Source organism: Zootoca vivipara, chromosome 3, assembly GCF_965207765.1.
Source record: "Zootoca vivipara chromosome 3, rZooViv2.hap1.1, whole genome shotgun sequence".
Taxonomy (NCBI): Eukaryota; Metazoa; Chordata; class Lepidosauria; order Squamata; family Lacertidae; genus Zootoca; species Zootoca vivipara.
In genome coordinates, this window is record NC_142586.1 from 4,691,578 (window position 1) to 4,710,724 (window position 19,147).

At 44.4% G+C, this 19,147-nt stretch overlaps 1 protein-coding gene across 4 annotated transcripts in view; it reads right to left on the reverse strand.

The window, feature by feature from the left end:
- Positions 1-19,147, reverse strand: part of COL4A2 (collagen type IV alpha 2 chain) — a 146,038-nt gene that overhangs the window by 14,068 nt on the left and 112,823 nt on the right. For all 4 annotated transcript variants that reach the window (XM_088667107.1, XM_035110370.3, XM_088667109.1 and 1 more), the window contains 11 exons: positions 16,340-16,483; positions 14,866-14,991; positions 14,308-14,489; positions 13,320-13,383; positions 12,646-12,720; positions 12,057-12,164; positions 9,742-9,849; positions 4,651-4,722; positions 3,701-3,826; positions 1,967-2,083; positions 15-176 (listed from right to left, as the gene is read on the reverse strand). In XM_088667107.1, the coding sequence (XP_088523233.1) occupies positions 15-176; positions 1,967-2,083; positions 3,701-3,826; positions 4,651-4,722; positions 9,742-9,849; positions 12,057-12,164; positions 12,646-12,720; positions 13,320-13,383; positions 14,308-14,489; positions 14,866-14,991; positions 16,340-16,483 (1,284 nt within the window). The remainder of the gene's footprint in view (positions 1-14; positions 177-1,966; positions 2,084-3,700; positions 3,827-4,650; positions 4,723-9,741; positions 9,850-12,056; positions 12,165-12,645; positions 12,721-13,319; positions 13,384-14,307; positions 14,490-14,865; positions 14,992-16,339; positions 16,484-19,147) is intronic.

The following is a 19,147-nucleotide window of genomic DNA, read 5'->3' on the forward strand; positions in this document are numbered from 1 at the left end:
TTCTGCCATCATACCTTTTGCCCCAGGGAACCCTGGAATTCCAGGTCTCCCATCTGGGCCATGGTCTCCTCTAAATCCTTTTGAACCATCTTCTCCAATTATGCCGATCTGCCCCACTTCTCCTTTGCTTCCAGGCGGAGCAGCTATTCCTGGTGGTCCTGGTGGTCCTGGGTAGCCTATAATATATACACAAAGCTTAAAACTTGGACTGAAAGACCACTTAGGCAACATCTTGGGGGGGCTGTCTTCTCCTGATTGTAGCAAGTTAATGTAGAGCTGAATTAAATGGAAGGTGCAGCCTACCTGCAGCATCTGTGTCAATGAGCAAAAGGAAAAGGCGGACAAGCTCTGCATTTCTGATAGTGGGAGAGCAGTTTATATCACATTTCCAGACAAAAAGCTTTTCCTTGGGGTAGCTTCCAATGCTAAAATTCTATGTCTACGTTTGTGCATCTGGTTATTCCCTGTATTCCTTCTGATAGTGCCTTCTGAATACAGTGTCTCTGAAGCTTCTGCTTTGCTCAGAGTGGCTGGGGCAACCCAATAAATGGAATAAAATATATATATGATTTTTTCATCAGGCCAAGACTTGTGCCCTGAACCAAAACTTGTTCCTAAGACTAAGCCTTTCATTGGTATCAAACTGTTGTCTTAATATCAATTTATCCAAAACCCATACAACCATGTATTGGATGTATCAATACATCTTTGCATATACGTAGCTCATACAACTCAAATAAAGAAAAAAAGGAGTCTCTCTTTGTTCCCTCCAGAGACTCCTCATTGGGGAAGAACACCCCCAAACCTAGTCTAGACCCAGAGACTAGCAAATGCTGCATAAGGAAAAAGCCTTCCTGCAGGGAATGATGGATTGTTCGACCCATGATTGATGTGCCCTCTGGAAGGGGAGGGGCTGCAGAAGGGAAGGGGCATCATAAATTTGTATCCTGCTCACAGAACAGCCTTCCACCAGAGGGAGGAACACCACTGTATACATGACAAATGTGTAAACATAGGCAGAAGTTACAAAACAGACACCTATGGCAAAATTGTCCATAAACTCATTCTATGCATAAGCACCCAGTCCATCTGCTGAGACCCAGGACAAACCAGTTAGAAGCCACATGGTCCCCGCTACTCGCCACAAGTAGCTATATAACCAGATATATGCTGCTCTCTGTAATCCATCTTCCACCTCCATTTCTAACTCTGATCTCTCTCTCTCTCTCCCCTCCCCACCATACTCTGTCGGTGCAACCCAGAGCGGCCCAGGTGGGGTGGCAAGGAAACACCTTACAAATCAGAGAAGCAGTAGCATTAAACACGAGGGGGCTAGGGAACCCTGTCAAAAGAAAACATATTGTCTTCCTACAAGAGATACACAAACCGCTTAAGGTAAAAGGTAAAGGTAAAGGACCCCGGACGGTTAAGTCCAGTCAAAGGTGACTATGGGGTGTGACAATCATCTCACTTCAGGCCAAGGGAGCCGGCGTTTATCAACAGACGACATGTGGCCAGCATGACTAAACCACTTCTGGCACAACGGAGAACTATGACGGAAGCCAAAGTGCATGGAAACGTCCTTTACCTTCCCACCACAGCAGTTCCTATTCATCTCCTGCACCGGCCTGCTTTTGAACTGCTAAGTTGGCAGGAGCTGGGACAGAGCAACAGGAGTTCACTCCGTTCCACAAATTGGAACTGCTGACCTTCCGATCAGCAAGCCCAAACCGTCTAAAGGTAGCAAACTTCTAAACAAACCCTGCTTATCCAACAGTGGGTGCCCCCCAGCACCGGAAAAGCATAGTGCTCAGTAGAGACCTAATGTTGAAGCCACAATGCTAAAAGACAAAAAGAAAAAGAAAAATATTCATTTTGACCAAGGGAACACTAGGTGGCAAAACATCAAGATAAATCACCACTAAAAGATCTCTGTATCAACTGAAAGTAGTGGGATTGTGTTTACCTGGCACACCATCCAAACCTGGTGATCCCTCATCGCCAGGTGCTCCAGATATGTTTGAAACCCCAGGAAGGCCTGGTCTTCCCTCAGGTCCAGGGCTGCCGGGTGAGCCTCTCTGTCCTGCCAGTCAGAATTCAAAGAGTTACTCCTGGAGATTGATGCACAGGGAAGCTGAAGCGCACCCTTTGTTAAATATTTTCAGAAATTCTGAGACTATGTTGTTTGTTTTTAACAATGCTGTCATTGTGGCTGCTTTCCATCACAAGAAATTAAGTTTCACCTATACTCTTGTCTGCAGTTTTTGTTATCATGATTGTGTGTCTTTTTTGCTTTTTTCTGGTTTGGTATTGTGAGGGGCAAGGGATATCGCAAAGCCCCTCCCCTCCTGAGTTCCAGCCCAGCCCAGAGCACGGCGGGATCCAAGGCTCTGGCAGGGTAGAAGAGCCATCGTCTCAGGTGGGACAGGAAGGAGGAAGAAAGGGGGGCAGACCCATCCCCCCAACTCCGGAACTTCGCAGAAAGCGTCGGGGGAAGAGGATGGGTCTCCCCAAGTTGTTATGCTGGCGCAAGACGCGCCAAACGCCATTCGGAGGTACTGATTCAAGCTGAGAAGATGTGTCTCTGTAAATAGCTCCACCTTCAGCACTGTAAATACGCAGCACCAATAAAAAGATAAAATGCAGAGCGGTGTAGAGTCGTTACTCTGAAGTAGCCCCATCCGGCCACTGTGACAGGTATTATATGCTCGTTTTATTTATTGTTTATTTGTATGACGCATAAGTGTCAATAAAGTAGTTAATAAAAAATAAAAAGAAAGAAAAAATAAAAAAAGAAATTAAGTTTCACCATATCTGGAGGTGACGCAAAACATATTGTTTCTTCCACATGAGATTACTATACATGCAGGTCTTGCTATCAGAACACTCTTTAGCCCAAACACAAAGACCTCTCCAAACACAATTATACCAAAGCATGATTCAGTTGATACTTGAACAGACAGAGTTTGCCCACTCCCTTACCCGTTGGTATTTTACTGGTCGGCAGCAGCTGTGTGGGCAGAAACAATGCAGCGAAAGAGAGACATCAGACAAATCACAGATTAGAAGTGTTCCTTCCCATAGGAAATAATGGAAATAATCAGCTTGTTATGTGAACGCTTGCTTAACAAACAATTTCCTAGGAATGCCTTGTGTTCGGAAAGCGGAACCTGCATGTAACTTTGTGGGATGCCAAATAATATAATGGTAGCAAGTGATGTAGGATTACCAATCTTGATAACAATATTTTCTTTAATAACTATAAATTAATATTATAAATATATTTAAAATTCAGGGGTTCACATTTTCAGATTACAGGGATAAATTGAGCATTCGGTTTTAAATCAGTTGTTAGGAAGCATTTTTATCCCTCTGCATTCCTACTCCTTGCCTTGGCCCTTTGCTTTGCTCTGCCCTCCCCCCTTCTCCTGGAGGGGAGTCCCTAAGGCGGTTGAGGGGGCCCTGGTGCGCCTCCTTCTGGCAGCTCCTGCAGCCAAGCTGGTGCCAAACGTCTTGCCCTGCATTCCTCTGGACTCTGCCAGCCAGGCAGAGAGCCACACATTCTGACTTCCATGTGCCTCTACCCTTTTCACACACTAATTTGCCATGAGAGTACTTTCTTAAATGAAACCTATAATTTGTTAAATATATTTTGCTAATTGGTGGTGCCATGTATGAAACCAGTGAACCAAGGACTGACCTGGATCTCCTCTTTCTCCTTTCGAACCAGGAACTCCTCTGCTGCCTTCAATTGGGCTTGGCTCTCCTACAGTACCTTTGTCACCCCAAATACCTGGGAAACCTGGCGGGCCATATCCATCTGGACCTGTTGTACAAAAACTTAGATAAATTAATATCACTTTTCCAGACCTGGAAATGGGCATCTTAGCAATTTTCATTTTAAACCAGGCATCCCCAAACTGTGGCCCTCCAGACAGGGCCATCGCTACAGGGGGGCGGGCCACCCCAGGCACTGCCCTGGAGGGGGTGACAGACACTCACCGGGGCCCCGCCCCCACGATCAGCGACTCAGCCGATCCCAAAAAGCAAGGAGGGGCGTCACACCAGCCTCAAGCATCGCCTTGCTGGCCCGCCCCTCAACTCCACCCAGGGAGAGTGCGTGCTGTAGCAGGAAGGGAAAGCGCGCGTTGGCCGAGGGAGCAAGCTGGTCCCGGGAGCCGCCCGGCAAAAACATTGCTAGGCACTGCAGGGCTTGGCTTACTCAGCCAATGCGTGCTCTCCCTTCCTGCTGCGGTGCGCGCCAGGGCGGAGTCGAGGGGCGGGTCAGCGAGGTGGCGTCACGTCCGCACGTCATGATGTATGCGCCGTGACGTCATGATGCTGCGGAGCGGTGCCCCGCCCCCGGGGGTGCCTCCACATTTGCTGCCCCGGGTGACGGAGCGGCTAGCAACGCCCCTGCCTCCAGATGTTTTGGCCTACAACTCCCATGATCCCTAGCTAACAGGACCAGTGGTCAGGGATGATGGGAACGATAGTCCAAAAAATCTGGAGGGCCGAAGTTTGGGGATGCCTGTTTTAAACTATCCTATGCATCCTGTGTGGAAAGCTGAAATGTTTAGAAAGACTCCCCAATTAACCTACAATGCAAGATAGCCAACCTCATTAACCGTCAACATAATGTGAACATACCTGGTGATCCTGGAAAGCCCTTGGTACTTGGCAAACCATGTAATCCAGTGATTCCTCTGGTGCCAGCAGCGCCTGCCAAAAAGCCACTCATTATTTGTTATTCTTCAATGTGATTTACCAAACGTTACAGATTTGTCTGGAGGCACTGCAGTTTTTGAAATGAAACATCTTCATGTGAGCCATTTGCTTTGGACTGATTGCTGTATCAGAAAAGCTTGCTGCAATTACTTTAAACAATTGTGCTCACTAGGATGAAGCAATTAAAGTATTTCTGCTTCAGATGAAATGTTTTACCTCAAATTTAAAACTTGAGTGCTTTATACAGTAGCTCATGAATGACAGTTTGGCTGTTGCTTTTTAAAAACAAATTTCTGACTGGTCAAAACCAAACCATCCTGGAGGCTAAAGTGAGTCTTTACAAGTTTTTAGTCTGTCTGATTCACTGACTCTGAGAAAACATTTAAATTGATTTTATACAGCAGCAGCATTTTAGCAATAAGATCATAACAAATATTTCAAAAAGATGGAACTACATTGTTAACTGTACAACCTCATGTAACCAAGACACTTCACTCAGTGGCGTAGCGTGGGTTGTCAGCACCCGGGGCAAGGCAAGTAATTTGCGCCCCCTAACCCGTGGATTTTAGCACTCGAGTCTCTTCCACTAGATTAGTTAAAGAAACCCTTACCCCCTAAGCACATGTATGAAAATACTGATGTAATTAAAGTAAAATGCATCTAAATACAAGTTTATTTTCAAACACTTTATTGAGTGCGAACATGCATTACACATTCTCCACATTCATTATCTTTGTCCTTCTCCAAGTGTCCCACCCGTGACAATGGAATGGCCCAAATGCAATTTAAGGTAAGAAGCTGGGACAGTGATAAGAGAAGTAAGATCTTCTCAGTGATGACCGCAATACTTCATAATTATTTGCTCATGAAAGACACTTCAGCCCAAGTTTGTTTATTTTTCAAAAGCAAAGTTTTACTACAACAAATTTTAACTGGGGAACTTAAAAGGGTGTTTTAATGTGCTCCACTGATTAATAGTGGAATATATAGGCTGTCATGTTTACTTTTTTGTATTTGTGATTCTATGCATAGCTGCCAAGTTATCCCTTTTTTTAAGGGATTTTCCCTTATGCTGAATAGGCTTCCTCACGAGAAAAGGGAAAACTTGGCAGCTATGATTCTATGATTTTATGTATGGAAACCATATATAGAGCCCTGCTGGATCAGATCAAAGGACTCCAGTTCAGCATTATGCTTCCCACAGTGACTACCAGATGCCTATGCAAAGCCCATGAGTAGGACATGACTGCAGTAGCACTATCTTCCAACTCTACAATTTTATGATTCTATGATTCAATCCTATTATTATACCCAGCTGGCATTCAGAAGCATACATACTAGCTCTGATACTGGAGGAAATATAGCCAATACTTAAAAAGCCATTGATATTTTTATATCCCAAGATAACCTGTGGAAGTAAGTAAAGTATAAATATAATATAGAATGACATAGTAGATCTCACCTTATGAATATGCAAAGTGTTTAAAAAATATCTTTCATTCACAGAACTCTAATATACATGACACTCCACAGTAACAATACAAAATCAAGGAGCTTATAATCTAAATTTCAGCAGGAGGAGTTGGGAGAACAGAAAAATACATCAGATGGAATAAAATGCAGTTACACTAACATAAGGAGGGCTGTAAGCACTCTGCACTTAAAAAATAAACCCTGAAAATCTGCTCCAAGGTGACCCCAAATCTGCATCACACACACACACACAAATATCTTGTGATCTGTGTGAGTTATGCAAGTGTAGGAGAGTTGCTTATTTTCTTGTTTTAAATATCATTCCGTCACCACTTTAGGTTCTGAGATTCCATAAGGCATTAACCATTCATTTTCATACCTATATTTGTAGTCAACAAGGGCTAGAAACACTTTTAAAAAAAATCTGGAAGCTAAATTCTGTATCCACTACCATGTACATGTCAGAGCCCTGAACTTCAACTTCTTATAATCCATGCAAATTTGTTATTCCTGAGGTTGACTGCAACAGGGATACCTCTCAATCATGGTCCCCCCCCCCCTCCCTAGAGAAGAGACACACACTATGACCTTAGAAGGATGTTGGCTTAAGCAGAAGTCAGTGAGGAAGGTTAATCATGAAAATTGCAGCTAAACAATCTATGTTCTCACTTAAAAATCCTCTCCTTTCAGGAGAAAACCAGTGTTCTTGTGAAATCCTTGCTTTCAGTTGTTTCATTTGAACTTATGCTTTTGTAACTATCTTATTTACATGGGTAAACAATGTTATAAAAATGAATAATTGCATCTTATAAAAATATAAAGATGCATATGCAAAAATATGATGGGGATGAATATTTACGTGTTGAGCTTGAACATGTGTAAGACCCACTTTCATTATTCCCGCTCAGTTTCAAAATTTATTGCACAGCCTTGGGCAAATCACCCTCTACCAGTTTAACCTGAATCATGACATTGTTTTGGAGCTACATGTATCCTTGCCGTACATGTGCCCGGCCACCTGGTGCGACAGCGGCACGCAGCCGTTGAGCAGCCAGGCGCTCCTCCCTCCTCCCTCCGCCGCCGCCGAGGAGCCCGGAGGCACGTCCGCCTTGGCTCCCCGAAGAAGCCGCTCGGGCTCCCTGCTCGCCGCACAGCGCGGGGGCTCGGTGGCCATTTCCTCGGAGGCTCCCGCCGCTGCCGCCACGTCCTCCTCCTCCCTGCCTTCAAGGGCCTCCTCCGCTGTTGCCTCCACTGCCACCACCCGCCGTTCGCAGCCCAGGCCAGGCCCGCGGCTCCATGGCGTGCACCCCCGCCCGCAGTGCTTCCACCCCCTCAGGCGAGCGGAGCGGAGGCTTCCCTCGGCCGCCTCAACCGCTCGGGTCGACTGACTAAGCGGCACTGAGGAGAGAGATAGGCAGCACCTCGGCGCTACTGGGCCTGCGCGGCTCGCAGCGAGACTGCGCAGTAGTGGCGACTGAAGCCGCTCGTCCCTGGCTTGGGTGGGGGGCGGCTTCTGAATGGTTTTCCCTACGCGGCTATTCGGAACGCGAGGAAGAGGCAGTGCTGCTGTTATCAAGAGAGCCCCTGGGCTCAGCGCTACGGTAGGGGCAGAGAGCTGCGAGTGCGAGCGCGCCCTCCCCAGATGTGCGCCCGGGGCTCCGGCCCCCCCTGCACCCCCCACGCTACGCCTCTGACTTCACTTAACTTATGAAGGGTTATATATCCTGCCAGGCTTATCTAGGCTGCACTCCCTCGCCTTGGAAGGAAGAGTTACCAAACTTTTCATCCTCGCTTCTTCCCACCAGGTGAACCTTCCAGTAAGGATGTCTAAGCTAAATGCTCCAAGCTTAGATGGCATGGCTTAAGAAACCCACCTTTGTGCTTCTATACAAATAATATAGGAACTCTTACTGCTGTATGGAAAAGCCAGTGAAACTGATCTATGATGTGTTTTTAAGTAAACCATTTTTAACTTACCAAATGTCTCTTTCTATGCTAAGGGAAGTGGGGGGCTTTGTAAATGACATAAAATGGGATATTTTAAAGGTCTAATAGCCTATATTTCCACACTTTACTTTGCTGCATGTTTTCATCTTTTGTTCTTCTAAATTCAGGGAATATTATCCCCTCTCCTCCTTCCATCACATTCCTGAGAAGCGGGAAGCACACACCCCCACGATATAGCAGCGCCAGAGCAGCTGGAAGTCCCCGAGCCAGCTGGCAGTCCCCCGGAGCCCATAGGAACGCATTGATTAAGTTTCAATGCATTCCTATGGGAAACCAGGACTTTCTAGACGAGTTTTTCGTAGGACGAATTGAGTCCTGGAACGAAATAAATTTGTCTAGCCACTGTAGTTGTTTATCTCTTTGATCTCTGATGGGAGGGCATTCCACAGGGTGGGCGCCACTACCGAGAAAGCCCTCTGCCTGGTTCTCTGTAGCTTTGCTTCTCACAGTGAGGGAACCGCCAGAAGGCCCTCGGCGCTGGACCTCAGTGCTCAGTGTCCGGGCAGAACAATGGGGGTGGAGACGCTCCTTCAGGTATACAGGACCGAGGCTGTTTAGGGCTTTAAAGGTCAGCACCAACACTCGGAAACGTACTGGGAGCCAATGTAGATCTTTCAGGACCGGTGCTATATGGTCTCAGCGGCTGCTCTCAGTCACCAGTCTAGCTGCCGCATTCTGGATTAGTTGTAGTTTCCGGGTCACCTTCAAAGGTAGCCCCACGTAGAGCGCATTGCAGTAGTCCAAGCAGGAGATAACTAGAGCATGCACCACTCTGGCGAGACAGTCCGCGGGCAGGTAGAGTCTCAGCCTGCGTACCAGATGGAGCTGATAGACAGCTGCCCTGGACACAGAATTGACCTGCGCCTCCATGGACAGCTGTGAGTCCAAAGTGACTCTCAGGCTGCACACCTGGTCCTTCAGGGGTACAGTTACCCCATTCAGGACCAGGGAGTCCTCTACGCCAGCCCGCCTCCTGTCCCCCACAAACAGTACTTCTGTCTTGTTAGGATTCAACCTCAATCCATTAGCCACCATCCATCCTTCAACCGCCTCTAGGCACTCACACCTTCACCGCCTTCACTGGTTCTGATTTGAAAGAGAGGCAGAGCTGGGTATCATCCGCATATTGATGGACACCCAGCCCAAACCCCCTGATGATCTCTCCCAGTGGCTTCATATAGATGAAGCATGGGGGAGAGGACAGACCCCTGTCTTGTTATATTACTGGCTCAGTAGTTTGGTGAAATATATCTCTGACAGTTTGCCAAGTTGCTTCTACAAACTTGTGCCAAGATATGTCTGTTTGCAGGACAATTAGCAGAAAGGTTGCTGTCAGAAAGTCATTTAAAGAGACAGAAATGTGTCTTTTTCATAATGTGTAGATTAACTCTAATTTAAAACTTGTGTATTAGAACATCAAAGAAAGTATTACTAGCATGTGCTGGAAATAGGCAAGACAAGAGCACATAACTTCTCCTTAAGTCTAAAATATACAATGATGTGTTACTGACAACTAGGATGAATATAATTTACCTTTACTTCCTGGAAGCCCAATCCACCCAGAACTTCCTTTTTCACCTGCTGATCCAGGAAATCCTGGATCTCCAGATAAACCTTGTTCACCAACCTGGCCTGGGAATCCTGTAGAACAAGTAGAGAACCATCACTAAGCAACCTTTGAATTGTTACAATATAAGTCAAATGGTGGTGAAAGTGATACAGTGGAACCTCTACTTACGAATTTAATCCGTTCCAAATGTACATTTGTATGTAGAAACATTCGTAAATTGAAACGTGGTTTCCCATAGGAATGCATTGGGAACGGATTAATTCGTTCCGGACCCTCACCTCCCTCGCTGCCCCGCGCTCACTGCCGCCGCTGCGAGGCCGGCCTTCTGCCGGCCTTGCAGGATCGGGCCCTTGCCGCCACCGCAAGTCCACGGCGACGGGTCCTTCCTCGCCCGCCACAGCTGCGCGGCTTCTTTCTTCGTGCTCCGGAGCCCCTTCGCCCACCTCCGCTTACCCATCCTGTGCGTGTTCAGCTGCACGAGCAGCATCTCCTTGAGGGCGATGTGTCCTCCGCCAGTGTCTCCGCAGCAGGCCCAGCGCAGGCAGCACCACATGGGGCCGGGCGCCGAAGAGCCCGTCGAGGGCGCCATGGCCGCCTCTCCTGCCCTCGGCTTCTCCGCTCAGAGCGCAGCTGGAGCCGCCATGCGGAGGAAGCGCCCTCTGCCCCTCGCCGCCCCGGCCGAGGCGCCCACCCGGTACTGCTGGCCCCGCCGGGAGAGGATCCACATCGCCACCGCTGCCCGCATGAGCCCAAGTCCTACACGGCCGCCCGCGGGTGCCCTGGATCGGCCTCCGACGTCGCCAGGACTGCAACTCCCATCACCCCACCGGGAGAGGTGGCAGCGAGGGTCCGATCCAGTAGCGGCGGCAAGCACAGGGCAGCGAGGCCATTCGGATGTTGAAAATTTTGTAAGCGCGCCGCTATTTGTTACTATTTTTTTCTCTTCGTAAGTAGAAAATTTCTTAAGTAGAGTCATTTGTAAGTAGAGGTACCACTGTATTGGATTTCTTACAAGAGTGAACTATTCTAAAACTCTTAATGATCTGATGTGAAAAAATCTGATTTGGCCTGTATTTGACTAAAAATATCTTATACAAATCATTTTAAGATTTAATAAATAGGACTCTTCATCAGTCAAATCTCCCTTAAAGCATAACTGTAGGTTCTATAGTTAATTTAAATCCTGCAATTTCTTATATAATATTACATTAATCCAATACTGCTTTCTTACGTTGCAGTCCCACTAAATATGTCTATAATGTGTGAGATATTGTTTGTATCTCCAGCAATATACTGTGCATCAGAAAGCTGAAACTTTTTTGAAGTCTATGTAGAAAATATCACCATACATAAATATAGTTGTGATTTCCCCCTCTGCTGCAATGAGATCCCTTGAGTAATTAAAACCTGCAAGTGGTAAATATATTGGTACAAACATCTTTTTCCTTTTAATGAAGGCTCTTTATTCTGGGTTGTCTTATCTCTTATAGAACTTTGTTTTAAAATGGCCTACAGCTGATTGGAAATTATATGAAGTCTATGAAAAAAGGAAGCAGTAACCATAGGTAAGGGAGATTTCTTCCACGTATGGTGGAATTGTACAAAGAATTGTGTTTACAGAACCTGGGGGTTCCCTAGTTGGTGCCTCCCACCGTTCCGAGGCATCCAGGCAGTTGTTTGGGGTCTGGTAGTGGAGCCACTGGGTCCATAGCTGGTCCATTTTCTGAAGAGGTATCCAATGTGGGCCCCTCTGCTGCCCCTGTTTAGAGCTAGTACAGTACAACCCCCCCACCATTATCTTCCGCCCTGTGGCTGCAGCAGTCGCTTGATTGCTCTGGTCACCACAAGGGCTGAGCTGGGATTGCTCTGCTTATAGTGAAAGCCAGTGCTTTTTGTTCTGGGGGGACGAAGGGGTACACATGCCCCTAAACATTTCGTGAATCTAAGTTTGGCTTCATTGAGAGGCAGTATTTCAATATGGGTAGGAAAATGAGAGTGACCCTAAACATTTTTTTAGAAAAGAAAGGGAAAAAAAACACTGGTGAAAGCAAAACAGGGGTTAAAAAAATGCCCTCATAGCCAAATGGACTGCTTTAAACTTCAGAATATGCATCAAGTATCAACATCTGTTTTAAAGTCTATAATGAAAAAGCATTCAGTATCCAGTATTGCTTTTACTTTGCTGTATTTTTAATCAACACTTTGTTATTCACTTTTAGTGTATTTTTTTAAAAAGTGTTTTATATAAGCACATTGTATACAAAACAGGGAATCCCACCTCTTTGCCCTTGCAATCCAGGGGAGCCTGGGGAGCCCCTCATGCCCTCAAGGCCAGGAAAACCTGGATCTCCAGCATCACCTTTTCCTCCTTTGGCTCCTTCTAGCCCTGCAAAAAACAAAGAGAAATATGTACGGTTTCCCACCCTTATACTGTATGCATGTATTGCTAAACCATATCCTTGGAAAACAGATTTTTAAATTTATCCTTTTATCTTTTTAAAACAATTTTTGAATTAGATGATTTCTGAATTTATAAGAAACAACTCAAATGCTGTTATATTTCTGTTCACTCCTTACTGTGCTAAAAAGTTTAACTTGAAAATAGAAATGGTCAAAACCTTACAATTAACCAGCACTCTGCGCAGAATTTTTTATCCATACCCTATAACCAGTATATTGTATTGATTTTTTTTTAAATAAGACACACTGTGGTAGTTAATTTTCCCTTCTTTACAAGTTTCCTGTTAATGTTGTTATCTTGGTGAAATTGTTGCCATGTTGGAACCTGTTTATATTTGAGCTTTTACCAATGGATATTTATCAATATACCGTAGACAATATCTCCTTTTATACAACATGCAAAATACCTGTGGCTCCAGTTATGCCAGCATCTCCTTTTGAACCTGCTCTTCCTGGCAAGTTTATAGTATCTCCCCAATCACCTGTAAGAGGCAGAAAATTGAGATAATACACACAGAGATTTATATATACCAAGTATATATATCAAGATCATCTGTTGAACATCTTTTAATGTGATAATTGTAAACTCCTCCATTTACATGTTTTTGGTATATGCACAACCACCTACCCACCCATCACGCTGAACCCATAAGTGACCCAAAAAGCCACAAAAGGGTCGGAACAGGGTGTTTGCAGGCCTTTTCAATGGGGTTTCAAATATACACAATTTCACTGATGTGCACAGTGCCTCAGAATGTTACACCCACTTAAATGGGGGGTGGGGTGGAGGGTGGTTGCCTGTATTATTTTCTCTACAATTCAACAAGACTATATATACTTCCATTTTGACTTCATCAAAAGAATGAAAAGATCTGAGAAGTCAAGATCAGTGACTCACAAAAATGAGAGAAATCTTTCCTTGTAGTGGACTGGGTCACTAGCCTTTCATTTTATAAACAAGTCTCTCTCTCTCTCTCTCTCTCTCTCTCTCTCTCTCTCTCTCTCTCTCTCTCTCTCTCTGTGTGTGTGTGTGTGTTTTACATACACATAGTTTAGATGTACAGAATATAAATGGACTCACCAATTTCCCCAGGCTGGCCACTTTTGCCAAAAATACCATCAATCCCTGGAATTCCCTTTTCCCCCTGTCACATAGATAAAAAGAACATCAAACTTTTAATCAGAATATTAACCAAAGTTCTCATTCTCTCTGGACTTCCTCCTCAACTATCTGAATTTGTTTTTCTGTCATAAATCTTGAATGTACTCTTGTTGAACAGAGTGTGCACCTGAAATCAACTTTATTTAAACTAAAAAATAACTCAAGGGTGGGGGACTATATCTGCTTGCTGGGCTGGATACAAACACCCCCCCCAACTCCAGTGGGCCATTTTGAATGGGTGTCAAACATGACACCACAATGACACTGGGTGATATGCTTTCCTTTGCCAGGGCAGTCTGAAATCAAAGCACAGGGGGTACTGATTGGCAATATCTGCAAACCCTCCTCTCAGCAGGGAACTATGGAGAGAATTAAATTTAATGCCAAGGCAATTACTGGTGTTTTGTCAAGGAAAGCCTTGTGGTTTGCCAGATGGAACTATCTCTACTCTTATGCCCCTGAGTTCTCTTGACCCCCTTCTGAGCCAATTTCATGGGTGCACAAGGGGAAGAGAGGAGGAAAATCTCACTGTGCAAAAGAGCTCCTCATGCAGGATGCTGACAGGACTCATTACCTGAATCCTGCCCAGCGTCTTTACCTGCCCCAGACCTGTTGTCATATATGTCAAGTGTCAGGCAGGTGAGCATGGCTTTTGGAAAATGTCCTCATGGACCTAGTTAGGGCTCTTGCTAGACTCAATTAGGCCTGCAGGCTGGAGCCCCCATTACACCCGAAATAAAGGAATCAAATGCATAATTTGCATGCATTGAATAATCTAGTCTGCTTTTGATGAAATCACAGGATTTGGTTTTTGAGGTTCTGGTATTTTGCTTTTCAAACTACTAGAGTAAACATACCAGAGAAAACAAAACTTGGTAGTTTGAGTCAAACAACAATATCTGCTCACCCTCCTTCCCGTTGCTCCAGGGAAACCAGAAATACCACGACCTCCTGAAACACCTATATATCCTGGTATGCCTTTTGTTCCTTTAATTCCATAGTCACCTTTTTGACCTTTTTCATAACCTGGAAAGCCAGGTGAACCTGGCCTTCCTGTCTGCCCAGGGTAGCCTAGTGCTCCTTTTGTGCCTGTAGGAAACACAGTTCAAAATGTTAAGTTAGGCTGAACCTGGCAACTAGCTGAACTTCAGGAGAGCAAATGTTGGTTTCAGCTGCCTGAAGTATTCATTATGGGGAATGAAGCCCTCGGCTGCATTCTCCTAATTAACTACCACTAAAAATTGCATTGTTAGGGGTATATATATTTCTATATCATTTTGTGGTCATTTTCTATTATTTATAATCTGAATAAGGGCTTTAGAATGTGTGCATTTTGTAATACAGAATGAAATGTTTGTAAATAAAGATTAAATTCTCATTTGCTTCATGTGACAAATGTTCAAATGCTGTAACACCAGTTTGTAATATATTCTACTCCTTTTCTGAATATGGCATTGCTCCTTACCTTTGAAACCAAAGCTCCCTTGGGCCCCACTTTCTCCTTCAATTCCCTTTTCGCCTTTCACATCAAGCATCATACTTGGCACTATTTTAGGGGGTGATCCTGGTGGGCCACGTTCACCACGGTCACCTATGGAGAGAGAATACATTATATATCCAGATTGCCATGTCAATATAGAAAACTGTTTGCAGGAGTCCCCAAACTTTTTTCAAAGAGGGCCAGATTTGATGAAGTGAACACGTGTGAGGGTCAACCAAAGCTTTCTTTAGGGTTGAAGTTGTTGAGATTTTTTGGTTTTTTAGGGTTTTACCCCAAAATTGTTGAGCTTTTTTTTTTTTAGGAATGAACAGGGGACAGAGAAAATGGACTTTGGACATGCCTGGTTTACAGCATTGATCCATCCTTACAATTTAAAGGCAACACATTTGGGAGGAACGGAAAGGTAAGAATGCTTTGTCTCCTTAAGTGTCTCCTTTTTTATGAAGTGATTGTGATCAGCCCTTCTCATGTCTCCCAGTGTGGAATAGTGGTGAGATGGTTGTATTGGAATTAAGGAGACCTCGGTTCAAATCCCTACTCAACCATGAAACTCTCTGGGGAATCTTGGTCTCTTTCAGCCTAACCTCACAGAGTTGCGTGGATAAAATGTGAGCAGGAAATAATACTAATACTTTACTACAGGGGTCAGCAAACTTTTTCAGCAGGGGGCCGGTCCACTGTCCCTCAGACCTTGTGGGGGGGGCCGGACTATATTTTGAAAATATATATGAATGAATTCCTATGCCCCACAAATAACCCAGAGATGCATTTTAAATAAAAGGACACATTCTACTCATGTAAAAACATGCTGATTCCCGGGCCATCTGCGGGCCGGATTTAGAAGGCGATTGGGCTACATCCGGCCCCCGGGCCTTAGTTTGGGGACCCCTGCTTTATTATTTACATCTTCAAACCTGTGTACTAAGGATGCCTTACAACAGAATATACAGAATAAAATACAGTAACAATAACAAAAACCATACAGTGAGTAGAAAATCACTCCTTGCAGGAAGTGTGGAATTTTTTTATTTAAAAAACCCTACATAAATTATTTAAATAAATGTTCTCAAAAAAGTATATGAGAATGTAGCAATAAAGAGTGCAGCCCAGCAGCTACTCCCTTTCCAATCATAGTCCTGAGATTTTGTTAGGAGAGAGCAGCCAGGGGCCTTTCTGCTGACTGATGCTGCTGAAAGCAAGTCCCTCTGGAAACTAAGGCAGTAATAAACCTTCCCTGCTTGATGAACACCCTGATTAATTACCAGCAAAAGCCAGCAATAGACTGAAAACACAGTAAGCTGTGAGATTAAAGCTGCCAAGAGAATTTTTTGTATAAAGAGAACAATTATATTTAATAACCTTTCTTTCAAACTGCTTTGCCATTGTGTCTCACGTACACTGAAAGACAAGCAATACTTCACAATATGAAGGGCAATACCTTTCAATCCCGAGTCCCCAGGTAAACCTCGAATCCCTGGCAGGCCAGTGAAGCCAGGCTCTCCTTTGATTCCATTCTGCCCTAGTCGCCCTCTGACGCCCATCGCACCTTTGAAACCTCCAATTCCAGAGGACCCTTTAGCACCTGTTGGTGGAAAACATAAAAGAAAACTGTTCCTGTTCATTGAAATGGAGATTAAATTCTTTGTTCTAAGGTTCTACTTTGTTCTAAGGTTCTAAATTTAAACTTTTTGTTTTTCATTTTCATTTTAAAATACAAATGCAAAAGTAAGCAATAAGTAAGGCACCTGCCCTGCATGCTGAAGGCCCCACATGTTGCAGGAAGGACTCCTGCCAGAAAATGCAAGGCAGCCACTGCCAATCAGGACAGATAATGCAGAGGGAGACTGTATGCTGAGTCAACCCCTGGTCTACCCAGCAGCTAGAGATACCAATGGCCTGACTGTAGTGCACTATGACTTTAGGCCCAAGATTTTAGGAAACACATTTTTATAGAGAGCATATGTTTACATGCATGTTAGCATGTCCTGTGTGATTGGGAATGTGTCAATGCTAACAGCTACCCATGGCATCACATCTGAAGAAGGGCCTCTGAAGAAGAGCTCCAGGGCCAGGGAAGTGGGAGGGAGGGATGTGGCCACGGAGCACGATCCTTGAGAGAGGCTTGATCATTGAGAGGTATAGGGGGAAGCACAAGGGCGCTGTGCACCCCCAGAAGAAACCCAAAGGGGAATTTTGGGTGCTTGTATTGGCAGCGCAAAATTATGAGCTCTCCTGTCATTCCTGAAGCTCCAAAAGGAACGGGGGAGGGGCAGGATTGCGCTGAAAGCATGGCTATCTACAGCAAACTCCCGACAAGAAGCCCCCAGCCTTTGACGTGGTAACTTTTTCAATTAATGCAAAGCAAGAGAACTTTAAAATTGATTGAATAAGATAATTAGGACGATTTTGCATAGTGACGGGGTGAAAGAAAGGAAGTCCGCCCTGGTCATGGCTTGCTCTACTCTGCTTGGGGACACTTTCCTGCTAAAAAAAACTTGGGCAAACTCTATAAGCAGTGAACTAAAGAAAATTGGAATTTGAACCCCACCCCCGATTCCAATAGGAAGGGGGGACGTATATGGTTACTTTCGTTCCTAGAACTGGTCTTTCTGGTGGAAAAAGCAATTGAAACAAGATATTTCTTTATATTAATTTAATTTTTATTTTGGACTCTGGGAGAAATAAAGTGGTACCTCGGTTTAAGAACAGCTCTGTTTAAGAACAATTTGGTTTACAAACTCCACAAAACCGGAAGTAGTGTCCCAGTTTGCGAACTTTACCTCAGTCTAAGAATGGAATCCGACCGTTGGAAGGGCACCAGCGGCAGGAGGCCTCAGTAGGGAAAGCGCACCTTGGTTTAAGAATGGTTTCGGTTTAAGAACACGGATTAAGTTCGTAAACCGAGGTAGTTGGCGGATCTGACTTCTTTTGGTGGGTGAAATAATTGAAACAATTGAAACCTGTGTGTCTGGACTGACACTTTCTATTTTATTGGTTTTTTCCTTTTCTGAAAACACTTTTTTACTATTATCATTGTTAATTTTGTAACTGAAGGTTTTTTTTTAGACTGTTGGATAACAATTTGGATTAGACTTTAGAATAAGTCAAAGAAGACTGGGCTTTATTTGTTCCTACTATCTTCTCCCCCCATTTTCTAAGGGAGGGGGAAGAGAAATAGACGGAACTTTGTTCTTTCTTTTTTATTTTTGCCTAAAACTATGCCTGTGGGTTGCCTTGCAAAGTTGGATTGGCTTTATGAAAAATGCTGAAGAATATCATTAATTTGGATTTACTTTTTCTCTCTCCCCCCCTTTTGTCAGTCCCCCCATTTTTTTGTGGATTACAAAAATACAATGGTGCAAGGAGTTGTAGAGAAGTAGAGAGATTTGTTTTGAAAAGATGGCCTTGCTTTGAGAACTCACCTTATCAGCAGGCAACAATGAGTAGACCAAACAAGTTAAAATAGAAAGGAAAGGGAAAATAGAGAGGAGTTGGAGGGGGAAGATAGGAAGGGGTGGGGAAGAGAGAGAAGAAAGGACACCTCGTGGCAAAAAGAAACAACTGCAGGAGGAAGGAATTATTTTTATTTTTATCAGAGAAGGAGTAATATTTAAGGAATATTTAAGGAATGGGAAATATAGAAGATTGGAGATGAATTATATAAGTGGGATTGGTGAATAAATGTTACAATCTTTAAAATATTGCATCAAAAACAACTGTTGGTGGCTGGAAGTATAACTACCACACAAACAAGAAGGGGATCCTCCCTAGAGATGGAACCTAAGGTAGATATAGCAGATATATTAATGGATCTGAAAAAAAGACTTAAGAGAGAATGCAGATAAATTGGAGAAAATGACTGGGAAAACAGAACAGAACACCAAGACTGTGGAGGGCTAACGGTACAGGTTAAAGAATTTACAACTAAAACATCAGATTTGGAAAAATCCATGCAAGAGTTGAGGGGAAAAACACAGGGCTTAGAGGAAACAACAAAAAAGACTCAAGCAGAAGGAAGAGAGCTGAAAATGGAACAGGAGAGGAAACAACAGAATTAGTGAAGGCACAGGAAGCAACATGGGACTCAATGGTGGTTCTGGAAATGCAGCAGAAGGAACAAGCTATACACCTCAGAGGGATCCCTGAGGAGGCAGAGGAAGACGAAAGAGAGAAAATCATAATGGGACTGGCTAGTTGGCTGGAGGTAGAAGAAGAGGGATTGGACCAATTGATTGACAAAGCCTTT